Raw genomic sequence first — 18,777 nt, 5'->3', positions numbered from 1 at the left:
GTGGCGGCCTTCTCCAGAGCTACTGCGCTACATAGTACAGTAACTTCTGCCACAGTATCTACTAAAGCAAGCACAGTAATATCTCCTCCAGAGCACCAGCAAATTCACAGGGGTATGTAAGGGCATCAGTCCCCTCGATGGTAAGCTGCAACAGATGCTTTTCTTGTGGGGGAACTGCCGCCTCTTCATAGTCTTTTGGTCAGCAATTTCCCTTCTGTAACTGGAGCAGGAAGGGCGATAGACTGTTCAATATTGCTGATTAACAGGCAACCACTGCCACTGCTTAAATAAGTCAACAGTAGAAAGACTATTTATCTCATCACATAATACCCCTGCCTGAAGCAAATCAGCCCATATCTGTTGCCTTGTTACCTTTACCCTCAATTTAGTAGACCCTGCCAATTTTCTCACCTTGGAATTCTGAACTGCTCTCACTTGCTTAGTATCTGGTTCATCAAAAAGTGCCAAATCCCTCATATTGTTTACCAAAGCCCCTGCTGTCCCAGTTGAAGGCATTACTGTGCCAAGTAGTAACAGCTTTAAGCATTTGAAGCCCCCTTTAGTAATTAGGTTTTCATCTGCCATGCTATTTCCACACTGTCCAGTCCATCTCCATCTGCTAATCCAGTTGCTACCTCTAGCTGTTGCAATATGTTGATCCCTTCCTCAAAAGTACGCCACACTCCCACTGTTGCAGTTAATTCGCCTGTGGACAAGTAAGCACCTAACACAGCAGCGGACCACCTTTTATATAATGTTGGAGCTGCAACAACATTTCCTGCTTCATCTTGCATAAAAATTAATTGGGTAAGATAATACAATACTTGAGCACAGGTTGATAAGGAGCTCATTAAATTCAGCTCCTCTCTTAAGATTGTAAGTGATCTGGCACCTGCATCCCATGTTCTCACTAACCAGGCTAACAACGACTCCCCAGGCTGCTGCTGGAAAGTAGTTAGAAATTCATGCAGTTCCTTTAGGGTATACATCCTAGATAGCTCCACTGTATTCTCATGTACTAGCCTCTCCCCCTTCAATTGCACAAGAAGTCAGACCTGAGGAGTGGTCAATTCTTCCTCTAATCCAAATTCAACCTCTGAGTCAGATAAGTACTCCAAATATTACCATCCTACTCCTCTGGGTCCCAGGAGGGTCTAGTTATTATTGCTCTTACCTGGGCAACTGTAGCTGGAGCTTTGCCATAGCACACATGGCATTTGCTAGCCACTCACGAAGCTACTCTACCCTATGAGTTAATTCCTGGCTCTTTTCAGTTTGGGTTGTAATCAGCTCTTGCACTACTGTCTTCATATCATGCAAATCTCCATGCTCCTTCTCCGTATCTTTTACTCATTGCTGCAGAGATGATACCTTAATATCTAAGGCTTGAATGCCTGACAACTGTACCCACCCTAATTGTCCAGCTAGTTTCTGAGCTGCTTCCAAAATAGTGCAGAAGGACTTAGCATTTAATGCAGATTCAATCACTTTTGAGGTAACATTTTCCCCCTGTGACAGCTGTGGTCAGTGCTTGGGGGCTGCCAAAGTGGCAAGCAATGCAGCTACCACTCCCTACCACTCAGTCTGGGGCCATCCTGGCAGTCACAGGCAAGCAGCTCCTCCTTGGCTCTTGTCCTCCCCCTTCACTCTCCTCGGTTACAGCATTATTGTTTGCATATCGTGCCAACTATGTCAACTGTAAGGGTGAGGTGGGGACATTGCCTCGACTCCCAGGAGGGTCAGATAAACAAACATAAGGCACACTATGGGCAATGATGAGCGTTTATTATCTCAGTGCCTAAGTGGGGGTTCTCTAGAAGTTTCCTGATCAAGGCAATAAAGGCGCAGGGGAATCCAAGGACCTGCTGAACATTGGTTCATGTTGAGGAATGTCAGAAGAGGCACATAAGAGGTTTTTATGGACTGTACACATGTGCAGTACACATACTGAGTTCATTGCTAATTTCAATTGAAAGCCCAGGTGTAGTGCCACATTGGCACAGTTCCAGCTGTGTGACCATGACTGTGAGTCAACATGCCTTGGTGATGCTCCTTTTCCCATGGAATGGTCTGGCTAGCTTCCATCGCCTATCTCCTCAAAATTATTCTACATTTTCCTGGACACCTCTTGATGTCAATACCCACTGATGTCAATTCTTCCACAAGGTCGATACCGCCTAATGTCAATACTCCCCGATTTGATACCTGCCAACATTGATACCTCCCTGATTTGATTCTCTGACATGTTAATACCTCCCTGACATTAATGCTCTTTGACGTCAATACCCCCCTAATGTRGATATTTCCCCAATGTCAAAATTCTTCGACTTCAATACTCCCCCTACATTGACAGTCCATGATGTTGATATTCCTCCAGTGTCTAAATGTCCCTAACATCACTACCTTCCCAACATCAAACCTCCCTGGGCATCAATACCCCACCAGCATCAATACCACTAAAACAATGAAACCCCAACATCAATACCTCACCGACATCGATCTCCTCGACTTTGATATATTCCTGACATTGATATTTCCCTGTCTTCAATACCATCTGACATGAATCCCCCTGATGTGTGTATCTCCCTGATGCCAATGCTCTCTGACATCAACACCCCCTCCAAATCAGTATCTCCCTGACGTCAATGTCCTACGAAGTAGATAACCACATGGTGTCAATTCCTTCCTAATGACAATACCTCCCCAACATTGATGCTACCACAACAATGAAAAACCAGACAGCGGTATCTCCCCAGTGTCAATATCATCCCAACATTACTACTTCCTGGTGTGGATTCCCTCATGATGTTGATTCCCACCAACACTGGTACCCTGCAAGGTTGATACCACTGCAAGGTCAACACCCCCATGAGGTCTTTACCCTCCAATACCCTCAAGGTCAATAGATCCATGACATCAATACTTCCACTTTTCCAATACCACCTGATGTCGACATCTCCCAGACATCGACACTTCTCCATTGTTGACACTCCCTGATGTTCATATCTCCCCAAATCAATACTTCCCCCATGTTGATATCTACTCAATCTTGACACATCCCCTTCCTTGATACCTTCCCATTCTAGATATGTCTGGAATATTGCTATATCTGCAAGATCAAAAATTTCCTGACCTTCATACCTCCCTAATATAAATACCTCCCCTTTTCTGATAATCCTTGACACCGATATCCCCTGGCCCGGATACTTCTGACATCAATTCTCTCCCCCAAGTCAATATCTTGCTGAGGTTGATACCCCAATGCCACAGATGAGTAATGCACTTCACTCATAAAAGAGAAGCAGCAATACGTTTTATTGAGATAAGATAGTGATTTAATAAAGTTGACGGTAAATAGAACAGTGGTTTACAAGATTCCATGGCAAGGCTCACTCTGTTATTTACTGCATAGAGGACTGGGTCAGATGAAATCAAAGTGACTCTCCTATTGAGTCATGGGATTCAGAGTGGACTCCCTTGCTTTCCCAACTCCTTCTCAGAGGAGACTTGGTGCAATTGGATCCAATCTTAGTCCCAGACATGGTGAACTGTTTATGTCTAAAGGATTATGCACACAATCAATCCAAGATGCAAATTAGCAAGCTTGCCAAGTTTCAGCATGTAATTAATCACTTATTGAGAATCTGTCACGTATGAGGAATCTCTCAACCTCGAGGAGTAACCTTGAGAGGTGTCCCTACTCAGGGGGAGGTTCTAGCATGAATCCCACTGCCATGCAGCAGATCTCGATGGGCTCTGGACTGTCCCCCTATTTATGGGGTAAGATGATTGACTTGGTCATATTTGCATACCAGCCATATTTTGGTTGGCACATGCTCAATTAGCCCTTGGCTACTGTGCTGTTATCTGTCTCCCCAGATTTTGATTTGAGCCAGATGCAGCCATCCCCGTGACTTCAATACACTCCCCATGATGCTGATACTTCTCTATTGGTGATATCCAAAATGTGGATTCCCTCCAACACTGATATTCCCCCCCCCCAACACTGATAACCCCCCAGTGTTGATACTTCCCTTCAGAGAGTTCCCAGAAATCCCACACAGCYTCCAACAAAGTTCTCTGAAGATCTAAGCAGACCTCAGGGACCACTGCACAAACTGCTGCATCTGTTGGCTGCCTCTGTTAGCTGTGCTCTTAATAGGTGTCAATGCCTACCAATAGCAAAATTGTTCAGAGACCAAAAGCTATAGCTGCCTGTTGAGATCAAGAAATACCAATAGCTACTGATACCCTTGGAGATCGAGCTCTATCAATAGAGATCAATAGAAATTGATATCAAGAGGTATTGATGTCAATAGGTATTGATGCCTACTGATAGCACTATTGGTCTGAGACAGAAAACTATAGATTTCTTTGGAGATCAAGAGGTATTGATGCATATTGATAAAAATTGATAATGACAGTTGTTGATACCTATTGACAAGTATGGAAATTGGGAGGCATCAATGCCTCCTAAAAATCAAGAGATATTGATATCAATAGGCAACAATGCTTACTCATAGCAAAATCAGTCTGAAATCAAAATATATAGATATCTGTTGAAACTGAGAGGTATCAACATCTATCAGTAGGAATGGACATTGATAGAACCAAGCAATGACAGGCAGATGAAGCCTTCACTTCTCCTGGGAAGCAATAGCAGCTGCTAGCAAGGTCCATCCATTCCCCCAAGGGCGAGTCTTGAGGCCTTGTTAGCAAGGTCAAGCACTCTTTCAGACAGTGTTAGGGAGAAATCTATAGAAGTGCTAGTCCCAGAGTGTAGCTACCAGATGTAGCTATTTGCACAGCAGTCTAAGCTGTGTTTAGACCTTCTGGGGTCTTTGTTGGGGGCTTTCTGGGAACTCTCTGAGGAACTCCTGGGGGCCTTCTGCCAATAAGATGAAGGGAAGATGAAGCACCCTTTTACCAATGCTAGGGAAAGGCCTATTATAACAGGCAGGGTCAGAGTGTAGCTAAAGGAGCAGCAAAGGACTACGAGTCCCTTAATGATCTTAGTGGCACTTCACTGAACTTGCTCCAACACCCCCCTTTGTGGCAACCAGCAATCTTCTTAGGAGCTACAAAGGCTTCTCAGGAGAAGTGAAGGCTTCTTGTGGGTCTCTTTACCTAGTTCTCCCTACCAGTCAGTAGAGGGACCTTCCATCCCAGCTCATTCAAGGATTCCCAGAAATTCCCCAATAATCTCCAAAGTCCCTGAAAGATATGAATACAGTCTAGAGACTGCTGCCCAAACCCCTGTCTGATGGCTGCGTTCTGTTAGCCGTGCTCTGGGCCTCCCTTTAAATAGGCCACTCTCCCTTTGCACTGTTTCAAAGGGTGCTTGATTCTTTTGATCAGGGGTCTGCTGGAATAAAGGCCTAAATACTCTTTGATGGGGGCAACCCAGAAAGCTCCTTAGCAGCTGCTAGAGCTTGCTAAGGCTTCCAAGGAGAAATGAAGGTCTCCTGTGGCTGTCCTTACCTGATTCTCCTTGCTTAGCAGCAGAAGCCCCCCCTACTTCCTCAGAGGGCTCCTAGAAGGCTCCCAACCATCTTCAGAATCCCCAGAAAGTTTAAATAGAACCTAGTGACTGTTCTACAAATTGCTATCTGTTTGCTGCACTCTAGGCCTGGCTCGTATAATTGGCTTCTCCTACTGGTGCACTAGCTATCTGACACAAGACAATAACGCACAAAGCTGTTCTCAGCATGAGGATGTTCATTCAGCCTCAGAATCTGCAAGGCTGGGGCAGGCAAATGGCAGGTATATCCTTGTCCTGAGATCCTTAGGACAGAGCAAACCTTGGAGGTGACACTGATTCTCCCTGTCCCTCCTACTTGATACCAAACCACCCCCCCGGTATGGATAAGCTGTGACAGGAGACATCCAGCCAGGGCAGAGAGAGAAAACCTTACTCAAAGGAGTACAGCAGTCCTAGGATGTTTTGTGTGATTGTATGGTGGTGTCCAACTGATGTGACTGCCCTGGCCCAGGCACCTGAGCAACCTGCAATAGTTTGAGACCAATCCTCCTACAAGAAAAGATGGCACTGGGGACAATGTGGGAGGATATATTTCTGCAAAAACCACAGGAAAAACACAACACATTGATGTAAGATCCAGGTTTATTTGCAGTGCAACAGGGAGAAGACATGGGGTCTTTGCATTCTTTAATCAAAATTCTTCAATGACTCAGCAGATTTGGGATTATGGGGGAGATCAGCAGGTGTGAAACTTCTCAGGAGTCCTATTAAGGAGCGAGGAGGAGGAAAAAAAAGAATAGTGATACATGAGGACTCCCCTTTTCCCAAACCCTCCCCTGCACCAGGCAGTAGAGACAGTTCAGGCCTAGGGATTGAACAGCTYCTGCTTTTCTCCCCACCCTTGGAACCCAGGATAAGGTCAATAGCCTATCAGTTTTCATTGTAATGGCTCCTTACCTGTTGTAATACTCGCATAGATGACTAGAAGCCATTCTGCAGGGGAGAGAAAAACATGTAAGTGCTAAAAACACTGAGTGAGGGGGAGATCTTCAGGGAAAATCCTGTCTCGCTGTGGCAGGAATAACTCCCCTCACTCCTCCCTGAGCCCAGACAGATGATGTCCTTTCTAGAACCTCAGGACACCCTACTGCAATGGCTTTGTTAGCAAGAGCAGAGCTGATAGGGCCAAGGGAGGAATTATTTCCCTCTTCTGCAACTGGAAAGCCTTAGATAACCCTGAGCTCCCAGGACAAGAAAGATGTTAGCAAACTAAGGAAAGCCTTGCAGAGGCCATGGAAATGGTGGAGTCATGAGCCTATGGTTGAGACCCTTCACTCTCTCCAGCCTAGCATACTTCCTCTAAAGCCACATCCCTTCATTTTAAAGTGTTATTGTTACCTGGCCATCTTCGTTTTCTGTATTTGTGGTATGGATTACCTCACACTACACTTAATTCCAGCTGGCGCTATTATCATCAATTCCCAGAGATCTTGGTGTCATGCATCCCTGAATGCCTGCCTTAGTTGCAAATTGCCTCCCAGTTCCCAGTGTCCTCAGAGCCCTCCAGGTGAATGAGGTCAGTTACCTATTAACAAATGAGGCCACCACCCTGCCTCAGCTCCCCAAAGGGGACAGGAAAGATCACAAAGACAGGAGGTGCTCAGTAAAGAATAGCAAGCAAAAGACTGGGATGGAGGTGAAATCCTTCTCTGAAAGAAGGCCAAATCCTTAGCTGTTGTGTGGGGCAGACCTAGCACAGGGCCCAGGGGAAAACCTATTTATCAGTCCAGGAAAACTTTCCAAACTGCCCTGGCCCAGGCCCTCTGCAATCTGCTTTAGGTTTGRGACAAGTCCCGGCCCGAACAGGGCAGAGACTGGGTATTCAGGGATATGGGATGTACCTTCCCCCCCACCATTCCCTCCCCAGTCACCCAGGGGGTGGGGGGGTGGGCCTCAAACCTTACCCCATTGTCATTGAAGCTGTGGCGGCCAACCCCGTTCCAGTCGAAACTTTCATGGTTCTGCAATGAAAGTCCTGTTACAGAGGGGCTGCCTAGGGGCTCCTGGTGCCCCTTGTCCTGAGGTCCAGAGTGATACACAGAAGGGGCACCCCAGGAGCCCTGTGTGAGGTGGGAAGGGGAGAAGAGCTGCTTGAGAGCGGAAATACTCACCCCTGGGGCATCTAGAGGAGGGCCCTGAAAAACAGAGAGAACGAGGGTTACCAGTGTCCTGCCCTGCTCTCACCCCAGCTTCTTCCCCCTGCTACACTCAGCCTCTCCCAGATTGTCCAGGGCCCTGAGTTTACAGCAAAGAAAGGAGCCCAGGTCATGTGGGATTTCATCTCCAGGTGGAGACATTTTGAGGAAGAAGAGGATGCACCCTAGGGACAGGGGCTGGAGCAGGACAAGGATGGATATTCCTGAGAGACCCCTCCATGCACGCATGTGCACACACACACACACATACACACACTCACACACACAGAGATTGTTCCCACACCCTCTCCAGCCCAAGGCCACAGATATGGCTCAGGCCTAGGGCTTGTTCCTCAGGGAATTCTGGCTCCTGATTTTCTTCCTGCTTGGGAGCCCGGGGTGGGGGAAGGAGGACTGACTGCCTGTTAGCTCCTGTTGTGATGGAGGTCTTGGTCTCTTGCAGTACTCACATAGATGACTGGGGGCTCGAGGCCATTCTGCAGGGGAGAGAGATGTGGTTACTTTGGAGAGGTCAGAGGGGGCAGGAGGCCCTGGAAGCACAGGACTCTAGTCATACAGTAATACCCAACCCCAATCTGAGGCAGATGAGGCCCTTTCCAGAACCTCTACACTCTCTCAGGCAGCAGTACCCCCTGGAGCAGTGACCCACTCCGCTGTGGGCTGTATTAGCAGGAGCAGAGTTGATGGGGACAGGGAAGAGATTGTTAGTCTCTGTTCAGTGCTGATGAGGCTGGAGCTTGAGACTGTGATCAGTTTGGAGCTGCAGGACAAGGGGGTTGTCACCAGTCTGGCATGCATGCAGTGGGGCCTTGATCCAAGCTCCAAATTTACAAAGTCTTCCCAAAGCCACATCTCCCTCCCCCATGTCCTAGTGCTACTTAATGTTCCACAACATCTCATCACCTTTAGTGCCTCCCATCTCCTTTTGTCGATCTCTCCACAACGACATCCTTTTCTCATGTTTCCTACCTCTTTAGTCCTGTGCTCTCCAATTTCAAAGTTGCTGTGCTGTCTCAAATTTAACTTGTCTACTACTTCTCCATCTTCACTTGCCTACCAACTCTTAGCATCCCACAGTATTCATATTCTTATTCCCCCTTTCCCAGTGTTCCCCAATGTCCCCCATATCCCACTGCCTTCCTATTCTCAATGCCCCCTTAACTCTCCAGTGTTCTCCATGAATTTGATTCCACTTTTCTGCATCTTATACCACCAACAAATTCCTGGCATGTCACAGTGTTTCCCATCTCCTGGATACCCCATATTTCAATGAACACAGGAGTGCCCACACTGTGGATATCCATGGGATTGTCTGCTGCTTCTCAGTTTCACCTATCTCCCACTTCATCCCAATCTCCAGTGTTTTCAGAGTCCTCAGGGTGAAGTGGGAGCAGAGTCAATCTCAACATCCCATTCTCCAGAGGGGACTGTGGAGGACACAGAGAGAAGCTTTTCTTGGAGATGATCAGTAAAGCACCAATAGGGTAGCAGGCACAAGTTGAGATGGGGGTAGAGGAGGTGAAATCCTTCTCTGAAAGAAGGCCAAATCCTTAGCTGTTGTGTGGGGCAGACCTAGCACAGGGCCCAGGGGAAAACCTATTTATCAGTCCAGGAAAACTTTCCAAACTGCCCTGGCCCAGGCCCTCTGCAATCTGCTTTAGGTTTGGGACAAGTCCTGGCCCGAACAGGGCAGAGACTGGGTATTCAGGGATATGGGATGTACCTTCCCCCCCACCATTCCCTCCCCAGTCACCCAGGGGGTGGGGGGGTGGGCCTCAAACCTTACCCCATTGTCATTGAAGCTGTGGCGGCCAACCCTGTTCCAGTCGAAGCTTTCATGGTTCTGCAATGAAAATCCTGTTACAAAGGGGCTGCCTAGGGGCTCCTGGTGCCCCTTGTCCTGAGGTCCAGAGTGATACACAGAAGGGGCACCCCAGGAGCCCTGTGTGAGGTGGGAAGGGGAGAAGAGCTGCTTGAGAGCGGAAATACTCACCCCTGGGGCATCTAGAGGGCCCTGAAAAACAGAGAGAACGAGGGTTACCAGTGTCCTGCCCTGCTCTCACCCCAGCTTCTTCCCCCTGCTACACTCAGCCTCTCCCAGATTGTCCAGGGCCCTGAGTTTACAGCAAAGAAAGGAGCCCAGGTCATGTGGGATTTCATCTCCAGGTGGAGACATTTTGAGGAAGAAGAGGATGCACCCTAGGGACAGGGGCTGGAGCAGGACAAGGATGGATATTCCTGAGAGACCCCTCCATGCACGCATGTGCACACACACACACACATACACACACTCACACACACAGAGATTGTTCCCACACCCTCTCCAGCCCAAGGCCACAGATATGGCTCAGGCCTAGGGCTTGTTCCTCAGGGAATTCTGGCTCCTGATTTTCTTCCTGCTTGGGAGCCCGGGGTGGGGGAAGGAGAACTGACTGCCTGTTAGCTCCTGTTGTGATGGAGGTCTTGGTCTCTTGCAGTACTCACATAGATGACTGGGGGCTCRAGGCCATTCTGCAAGGGAAAGAGAGAGACAGAGAGATATTGAAGGTGCTTAGAGGGTTTCCTCAGAAGCTCCCGGCTCCATTATGGTGGATATTTTTAGAACCTGTTTTCTCCCAAAGTTTTCTTGGCTCTGCTACCCTTTTACCCCCTACCTTTCCTGCCTCATTCACCTCGGTCTCTGATACAAGCCCTGACTGCACTCTGTGTTCAGCCCCAAATCCATCACCCCAAACTCACTCCATTGTCGTTGAAGCTGCCATCCCCAGCTTCATTTCCATCAAAGCTGCGTGAGTTCTGCAAAAAACATACACAGATTATTACTGCAGATTTACTATGACTGAGGGTGGGGGGAGGGAGGCAGACATATCTGGGAAAGAGGTCAGTTCACCATTCCCCCTCCACTTGGCACTAAGATGGTAGCAGGAAAAAGAGGGTCCTTCTGGTGCCCCTAGTTGTGGGACCCTCTGCAGTTGTATGTAGGATGGTCCCAGTCCTTTGTCCACACCCCCTTTCATGGTACCTTTGCAGGGACACTAAAGAGCCCAATACATCCTGAATCACCCATCCCCTCCAAYTTGTCCTACCAGGGGAGCTGCCTTAGTGCCTTCCAGCAGCAGGAGACAAATGGCCAGGAATGCAACACAGATCCGTCTCTCCATGGCTTCTTCTTTGCAACAAAGTGCTCTGTCCTTTAAACTAGGGCTGTGCACGATTCTAAGACTGGGGTTGGATTTATAGGGCACAGCCAGATTTTGCCACATCAGCCCTGCCCGAGCCAGCCCTGATATCCTGACCCAGCCCATGGCTTTCCTGGTATCACAAGTCTCCGCCTTGGCTTATCACTGCATAACTTAATCTATCTCCACCACTCCCTTTTGTGGGATCAGAGCTGCATTTTGGGGAGGGATCTGAAGAGTTTCCAGTCAAACTTCCATCTTAGATCTATCTTCAATATTAAATCACTTCGCTCAATCTCTGGGCCAGGGCAGTTTAGAAAGTGTCCACAGGTGCAGAACCACCCCCTAGTCCCAGGCCCTCTCCCAGGACTGCCTCACTCCTCTGGCAAAGAGTTTGTGCCTCTGCCCCAGCAGGATTTCCCCATCTCAACTTCTGCCCATTGCCTTCCAGTCCTTTCCTGGGCACCTCTGAGAAGAGTCTGCCTCTAACCTCTCTCCAGCTCCCTTTGGGGAGGGGGAGGCTGCAGCTGACCCTGCTTTGCCTTCTTGGCTCCTGACTGGACAGACCTAGGACCTGCTATTGCTCCAGCCCCAGTGTCTCTAAGGCCTCTGCTGGACATCTCCGTCTTCCTGGGGACACAAAATGGCTCCACTGCACAGACATGGCCTCCCCAGTGCAGAGTAGGGTAGGAACAATACTTCTCCTGGCCCTGTCAGCTGTGTTCTGTCTAGCAGAGCCCAGTGCATGGTGGGTCATTGCTGCAGTGCACCTTGTTGATTTGGGGTAGCTTGCTGCCCCCCAGAGACATGGAACTTGTCTGCAGCACTGTTCCTTGGTTGTTCGATTTCAAGTTAATCTTCCCAGGCTTAAGACAAACAAACACATTCAGCTTCAGCTCTTCCGTTGTCCACATCTGGGATATATCTTCTTGGTGCCATACGTCTCCCAAGACACCTTCTTCTGGGAGGAAACCAGAGAATGACTTTCAAACAACCTTGGTTCTGGCAAAGGCCATTGCCAGCTCTGTCTTTCCCTGACCTTTCTGAGCAGGAAGCTCATATATAACAAAATGAATGTGGCACTTGTTCCTGGGCAGTTAATTGGAGCAGGGACTGCCCCATGGCCTCCTCCTATCCATGGCTGGCAAATATTTGCAGAAAAAAATCTCTCTGATAAATATTTTCCAATATTCATAGAACAAGACGCCTATTGAGGGAGCAGACTACACCCAGGATGGTCCAGAGGCCTCATGGTGATAGAAATGTTTCTGTAGTGGAACACTTGATTTCAGAAATTTACAACTTTCTATCCCACCATCTGCTGCACTGTGCCAGGCTAGGTCTGACATTCCAGAGAGCTGCTCAGAAGAGAAAGATCCAGGTGTTCAGGGGGCAACAAGTTACCCCAAGTCAGCAAGGTGCACTGCAGCAATGACCCACCATGCACTGGGCTCTGCTAGACAGAACACAGCTGACAGGGCCAGGAGAAGTATTGTTCCTACTCTACTCTGCACTGGGGAGGCCATGTCTGTGCAGTGGAGCCATTTTGTGTCCCCAGGAAGACGGAGATGTCCAGCAGAGGCCTTAGAGACACTGGGGCTGGAGCACAAGAAAGGTGGGGAGCAGTAGCAGGTCCTAGGTCTGTCCAGTCAGGAGCCAAGAAGGCAAAGCAGGGTCAGCTGCAGCCTCCCCCTCCCCAAAGGGAGCTGGAGAGAGGTTAGAGGCAGACTCTTCTCAGAGGTGCCCAGGAAAGGACTGGAAGGCAATGGGCAGAAGTTGAGATGGGGAAATCCTGCTGGGGCAGAGGCACAAACTCTTTGCCAGAGGAGTGAGGCAGTCCTGGGAGAGGGCCTGGGACTAGGGGGTGGTTCTGCACCTGTGGACACTTTCTAAACTGCCCTGGCCCAGAGATTGACCTGGATGACCTGCTCCAACTTATATCCAACCCATCCGTGGGCTGAGGGCAGGCTGAAAATGCTTCCTTTTCTGTCTTTCCAAATATCTGTGTGAGTCTGTGGACTATTCCCAGTGCAGAACAACTCTCCAGAAAAAAATGGGGGATGTTTAGATGATAAATTCCTTGTGATACTTACATAGACCATTCCATATCCATTGTAGTTCTGCCAAGAAAGACCAGAATGTGTTAATTCTGTCTGGTGGTAGGAGGAAGGTCTATTCCTTTGAATCAGGAGCTAGAACAAAGGTTTTGAGTCTCCCCCAAGAGCCACTTACATCTTGGCCATTGAAAGCGTTGTTACCCAGGATCCTGCCATTGAACCTGCCTTTGACCTGGGAAGACAAACTGATGTCACTCTTCACCTAGGATGATGCAATGGACATGCTATATCCCTACTAAGAGCAAATGTTCAGCTATTAGGCCAAATCTCTGCCCACAAAAGTCCAGTCTGGGAACTGAATGTTCTACAGTCATGTCACTAGGTTGTAGAGTCCAGAGAGCTTCCAAAAGAGAGGGGAAAGCCATAATCCTCTGGGGACTGATCCCATAATCTTTCTGGAGAATCATCCCATAATTCTTCCGGAAGCAATTGCATTATGCAGATGAGAATAATTATACAATCCCATTGGGGATTAATACCATCATCATCCTGGAGTTACTTCCATAAACTGAATGAGGATTAATCCTGGAATATTGTGTGGGATGCATTTTGAAATACCACTTGGGAGTAGACCCAAACTATAATAGGAATTGAACTGGCAATGGCAATAGGATTAAACCATAATCCAAATTCTATTTATCCCATAATATCAATAGGGAATAAACCCATAATCCTCTCTTGGCAGGGATCTGAAAATAATCCAAGGACAATAATCCAAGAAATCTGAAAATAATCCCAGGATGAAGACCACCCACATTTTTCTCCGTGGAAATAACTGAGGCTGTCTGTGGAGTGATTCAGGGTGCCTGAGCCTTTTTGTACCATTTTGCACAGCAGACGTAAATTGTCAAATTTTCTGACCACAGCCCCAGTTAAAACTCAGGCCTGCTTCTCAGGAAACCCAAATATCCAGACTCCCAGACCACAGTCCAGACCAGATGGACATCTAATTCCTTGACTGTCCTGTGAGATTTTACCAGTGGTCTCAGGACATAGATAGCCAAGAGCACTAGGGATTTTGAAGCAGTATAGGTATCCTCACTCCTTCCTGTCATTGCTCCATACACCCAGCCATGCCCTACATCTCCACACCCAGACACTCTCACAGCCTCACAGCATAGACTTTTTATTTGACTTCCTGGATATTTCTGGGATCAGGATACACCATTAAGAATTTTTTTTGTATGTCTCATTCCCCTGCCCCAGCTCATGTCCTTAGTTTTGGTGAGCCTTGCTGTAAGCAGAGAGGAGACTGAGATCCATGGGGAGATCTTACTCCCTAATTCCCAGGTTGGTCTGTGACTATGGTCTGTATCTCAGCACAGCTTCACTACTCTTTGAACATTTCCTATGGATAGACACCCACTCCAGCCTGCCCCACTACTGACCTCGGCCAAGTGTATTTTCACTTGATGGAAAGGCCCTGGCTTCACTTCATGCCCCTTTCCAGACCTATGGGCCTGGCAGGAGGAAGGGATAAGTTTGCTCCTCAGCATGAAGAGAACATGGAATGTAGGTTCAAATCCCACAGCAACTCTGAAGAGGAATACAGAAAGCAAGGGGAACAAAGAAGCACCCACCAACCCGAGGAGAGGAGAGGCCCCACAACTACATTCTGTCTGAGCAGTCACCTTTCCAGTCCCTCCATTATTCTGAAAGCTGTCTGGTGCACCATGATTCCCAAGGAAGCTGTTGTCCTGCAAGGAAAAAGGTAATGTTTTCAATGCTCCTTTCAGCTTTGGGGATCTTGACCTTTGCCCAGACCCCCTGTCCACATGATATGTATTAGATTACAGAACTAGTCTGTGGGAACACATGGAGATAGGACTTGACTGTCCTCAGGACTTGGTGTCCTCATGCTGTGTGTGAGGACTCCCCAGACTTCTCTCCAGGGACTCCATAGGTCAGTAGGGATGCCAGACACCTCGTGTGGTACAGTTCTCAGATGCTCCCTGGGTAAATATCTGTCTAGCGGAGAAGCCCCTGTCAGAGTGCAAGCTGGTGGCTCTCCCCTCCCAACTGACTTCCTGGGAGCATGAGATGTTTTGACTTAAGCCTTAGACTCCCAAATCACTGAGGAAGCTCCTAAATCACTCTAGAAGGGACTTTGGGCTCAGCATCACACTCTGAAAGAGGCAGATTGTTGCTTGAGGGGGATCTTTAAATGTTGCCCTGTAGGGACTGGACTGAATCACAAGGTTCTAAATCACTCTGATATTTGGTAACTCTCCTGGTGGGCCTTTGTGCATATGTTGGAGTCCTCACAGGCAGCTAGAGAAGGAGAGAGACATTTGTCTAGGTCCAGCAGGAAAAATATCCTTCCTTGTCCCCAGTAACTGCCTAGTATTGGTCAGTTCACTGCTACTACATCCCCCGAAGAGACTAAAGAGAAGCACAGAGCCCTCCAGACTCTCACCCATTTCCTGGGATGTCTCCCATCACCCAGAGAGGGATAGTCAGGGCTGCCGAAGTCCTGCAAGAAAGATTGGAGAGTTACCCAACCATATCTTCTTCATTTGCTGCAGTAGGGGAGTGCTAGGGGCATCTTATTCCACTTTCAGCAGGAGGAGAGGGGCCAGGTCAGGGCCAGGTCAAGGCCAAGGCTCAAAGTAGAAGTCTCTGGTCTAATGCACGACATGAGCCCAAGTGTTTCAGTCTCCTTCCCTCAGTTTCCCACAATGCTGTGCAGTTCCTATTTTGCAGGGCCTCAATCCTGGCTGTGGGGCACTCCTAGCCCCGCAGGGTCTGGTGTGTTCCAGTATCCAAAGATCAGCCCACCAAGGCTTTGATAGCCACTGAGGCAAAAGGAATAAAAACACCAGACAAAGATGTATGTGAGAAAGTGGGTTTATTTGACAGTACTGCTGGGTTACTCTTATTCAGACTGAGATGGGTGAGGAGATAGAGTTTATGTCATGGATATGTTTGTCATGGTGTTTCCTAGTTCTGGAAGGGACAAGAAAATACTTTCACTGGGGAGTAAAATACCCAGCTTCCCTGGGCAACATAGAGGCTCCTCAGAACATCTCTCCAGGTAACTTCTCTTGTGTTCAGAGACTGAGATCTCTCAGGAAGGATCCCCAGAGACAGGGACATCTCTGCCTTCCTCCCCTCATAGCTGTTTTCTGTATTGCTTGGATAAATCACAGCCCTCCAATTCTGATCCAGGAAGCACGCAACTGTGATGCACATTTCCTTCTCCATCCTTTGAGTGAAACTCCTCTGGGTCCTAGAAATTCTGCTGTTACCTTGATAGATATTTTTTTACTGTTCACATTTTTTGCTGGCCCAAGGCACAGAGGCCAGGCATCTAGATAGGAGCATGCCTGACAGAGGGTATGGTACCTAAGATACTGTGTCCAGTATTGGCAGAGAGGGGTTGGGCAATACAGAAAAGGGAGAGGTGAAGGTTTTAAGGTGGTGGAGAACACTCTCCARGAAGAACTAGAGGAAGCTGGGGTGAGTCACCACAGTCCAGAGGGGCCAAGAAGAGCCACGAACTCAGGAGACAGCAGAGCTGAGTTTTTCTGTTTGATGAGTAAGGGCACCAGGCAAAAGTAGGATGTTACGTGAATAAGGTTAGCTCTTTCTCAGTGCCAGAGGTGAGGTCCTCAGACCCTCCAGGGGGAATGGAAGAGACCCAGGGAAGGGACAGATGGTCTCTGGAACTCACAGACAACTAGGCTTCTCAATAGCCATTCCAGGGAAGGGAAAGATGTGTTACTCTGTTACATGTGAGCCCATGGGACAGAGGGAATGAACACTCATGGGAATTATTAGTCCACTTTATTGGGAATGTTGATGATAGGGGTCACCAATCTGTAGATATCCTATTTTCAGGTAACTGGATTCTATGTCCCTTTTTCCATGTTTCTGGGTCCCTCCCCCATGAGCCATGTACTTTTGTCTTATGTTCCTATAGACCTCTGTCCTATAGTACGGTGTTTCCCAGGTTCCCTGTCCCTGAGTCCCATCTACCCCATTCCTTTACCACAGCCAAGTTTCTGCATAGAAAATCTTCTCCAGGTACTATATTTTTTTTCTCAAGAAGATACAGTGTACACCAACACAGGAGTCAGCTGCATTTTCCATCATTCTTTGGAACAATTACTTTGAACCAGGTAGGCTGACATTTTGGAGCTGACTTGATCCAGCTACGTTGTATTCTTCCTCACTGCTGGACACTTCTGAGCTTGGTTCTGCATTTGGGAACAGTCTAAGTAGGTACTGGTCCTGGCTACTATCAACGCACAAAGAAACTCAGTTTGAACTTCCACTACTGCTATTGAAACTGTCAGTGACACAGATATTGCCATCAGACTAACTAAAATCCTCCCTGGGGAAAGAATATAAGGTTGGGAGGAGTGGAACAAAAATTTCCAGCAAGCATTAAAACTGGTGGGGGAAGATCGGCCCTCATCCAATCCTAAGAAGGCCAATGCACCAGATAGACCCACCCACCTTGTATACTGCATCAGGAACCAGTTCAGAAAAGAAGGTTCTGAGTGACTGTGGGTCTACAAGCTACCCCAAGTCATCAAGGTGCACTGCAGCAATGACCCACCTTGGGCTCTGCTAGAAAGAATGGAGTTGACAAGGCCAAGAGAAGGACTATTTCTTCCCTATTGACACTGGAGAGGCCATGTCTCCGCAGTGCAGTCCTGCCCCAGGATCTGAGCAACACAACATGCTCAGGACAACTCTGACGCCAGCCTTTCCCAGAGCACAAAAGAGCTGGCACTTCCCCCCTCTGCTGTGCAGCTTGTTCTGCAAAGGGGCACAGAAAAGCCAAGAGTTACTCAGAGATCTAGCCTCCCCATGTAACTGCCTTGGTCCAAGAGTCCTTTTCAGGTAGAATGATCTCTTTTGGCACATGTTTTTGCTCAGCTCCCTGGTGGCTGTGGAACTGTGACTTTTGCCTCCACCCATGGGAACCTTCTCAAGTTCCCACCAGTGGTCCCATCCCAGCCTTATAGCCTCCCCTCCCTGCAGTTGCTGCTTCCCCTTTTTTCAGGGACCTCTTTTCCCCTTGAGCCAAGGCTATTGGAAGCCATKTGCACAGGGAGCCCACTGCTACTCAGCCTGTTGCTGTTGAAGCTCTCATGGTCTGCACTACTGTTGTCAAAGCTGCCAGCATTCTGAAAGGACACRTTTGGCTCAGTCCCRCAGAGCCCTTGGCTGAGTCGCCCTCAGAACCCATTCCCCTCTGCTTAGACATTGTGTGAGACAGGCCCCTCTTCCCCCTCGCCCCTGGTCTCCAGTTGCCCYTCTGCTCCTCGCTTCCCTGCCCTCTGTCTCTGCCCAGGCTCTGTGGTGCCCTAAGGAAAAGCTTCCCTTACCTGAGGGGGCGCCGCGATGCATCCTGGCACCAGGAGGMAAGCAGCCAGGACTGTAATGCAGATCTGTCCYGCCATTGCTCTCCCTTTACACCGAGCTGCCTGTGTCCTTCAGGCAGAGGCTGCGCAGGTTGCTGAGCCTGGTGATGGATTTATAGGGCACTGCCAGATCCTGGCACCTCAGCCCTACCCAAGCCAAGCCCTCATACCCCTACCAGGCCCATGGTTTCTTGGTACTGCCAGTCCCCGCCTTGGCTTATCACTGCCTCCTAATCTCTCTCCACAGCTCCCTTCTGCCCCAGCCTTGTTTCCTTTTCTTCTACAGTCCTCACTGAGGCTCCTCCCAGAGGCCTGCTGTGGGTCCCCCTCAGAAGGATTTCTCTCCTGGGTCTGCTGTCCCCACTGGTGCACGTGGGGAAACTTGGTGAGACCAGAGCAAGGTCTTCC

General features: G+C 48.6%; 1 protein-coding gene and 1 pseudogene across 1 annotated transcript; both read right to left on the bottom strand.

Moving 5' to 3' along the window:
• Positions 1-246: 246 nt before the first annotated feature.
• LOC146587642 (uncharacterized) lies at positions 247-2,981 on the bottom strand (annotated as a pseudogene).
• Positions 2,982-6,125: 3,144 nt separating this feature from the next.
• On the bottom strand, positions 6,126-18,408 carry LOC146587641 (uncharacterized). The gene is made up of 14 exons (XM_085319237.1): positions 18,334-18,408; positions 15,411-15,467; positions 14,575-14,691; positions 13,110-13,166; positions 12,971-12,997; positions 10,438-10,494; positions 10,183-10,209; positions 9,692-9,712; positions 9,485-9,541; positions 8,148-8,174; positions 7,654-7,677; positions 7,447-7,503; positions 6,440-6,475; positions 6,126-6,246 (listed from the first exon to the last, which is right to left on the bottom strand). Exons 1-13 carry the CDS (start codon positions 18,406-18,408, stop codon positions 6,464-6,466), a joined length of 615 nt encoding a protein of 204 aa, XP_085175363.1. The 3' UTR covers positions 6,126-6,246; positions 6,440-6,463.
• Positions 18,409-18,777: the final 369 nt, after the last annotated feature.

This window comes from Rhea americana, unplaced genomic scaffold (assembly GCF_003343005.1).
Source record: "Rhea americana isolate MKP2758 unplaced genomic scaffold, rheAme1 scaffold_579, whole genome shotgun sequence".
Classification (NCBI taxonomy): Eukaryota; Metazoa; Chordata; class Aves; order Rheiformes; family Rheidae; genus Rhea; species Rhea americana.
This window is presented reverse-complemented; position numbering and strand designations above follow the sequence as displayed.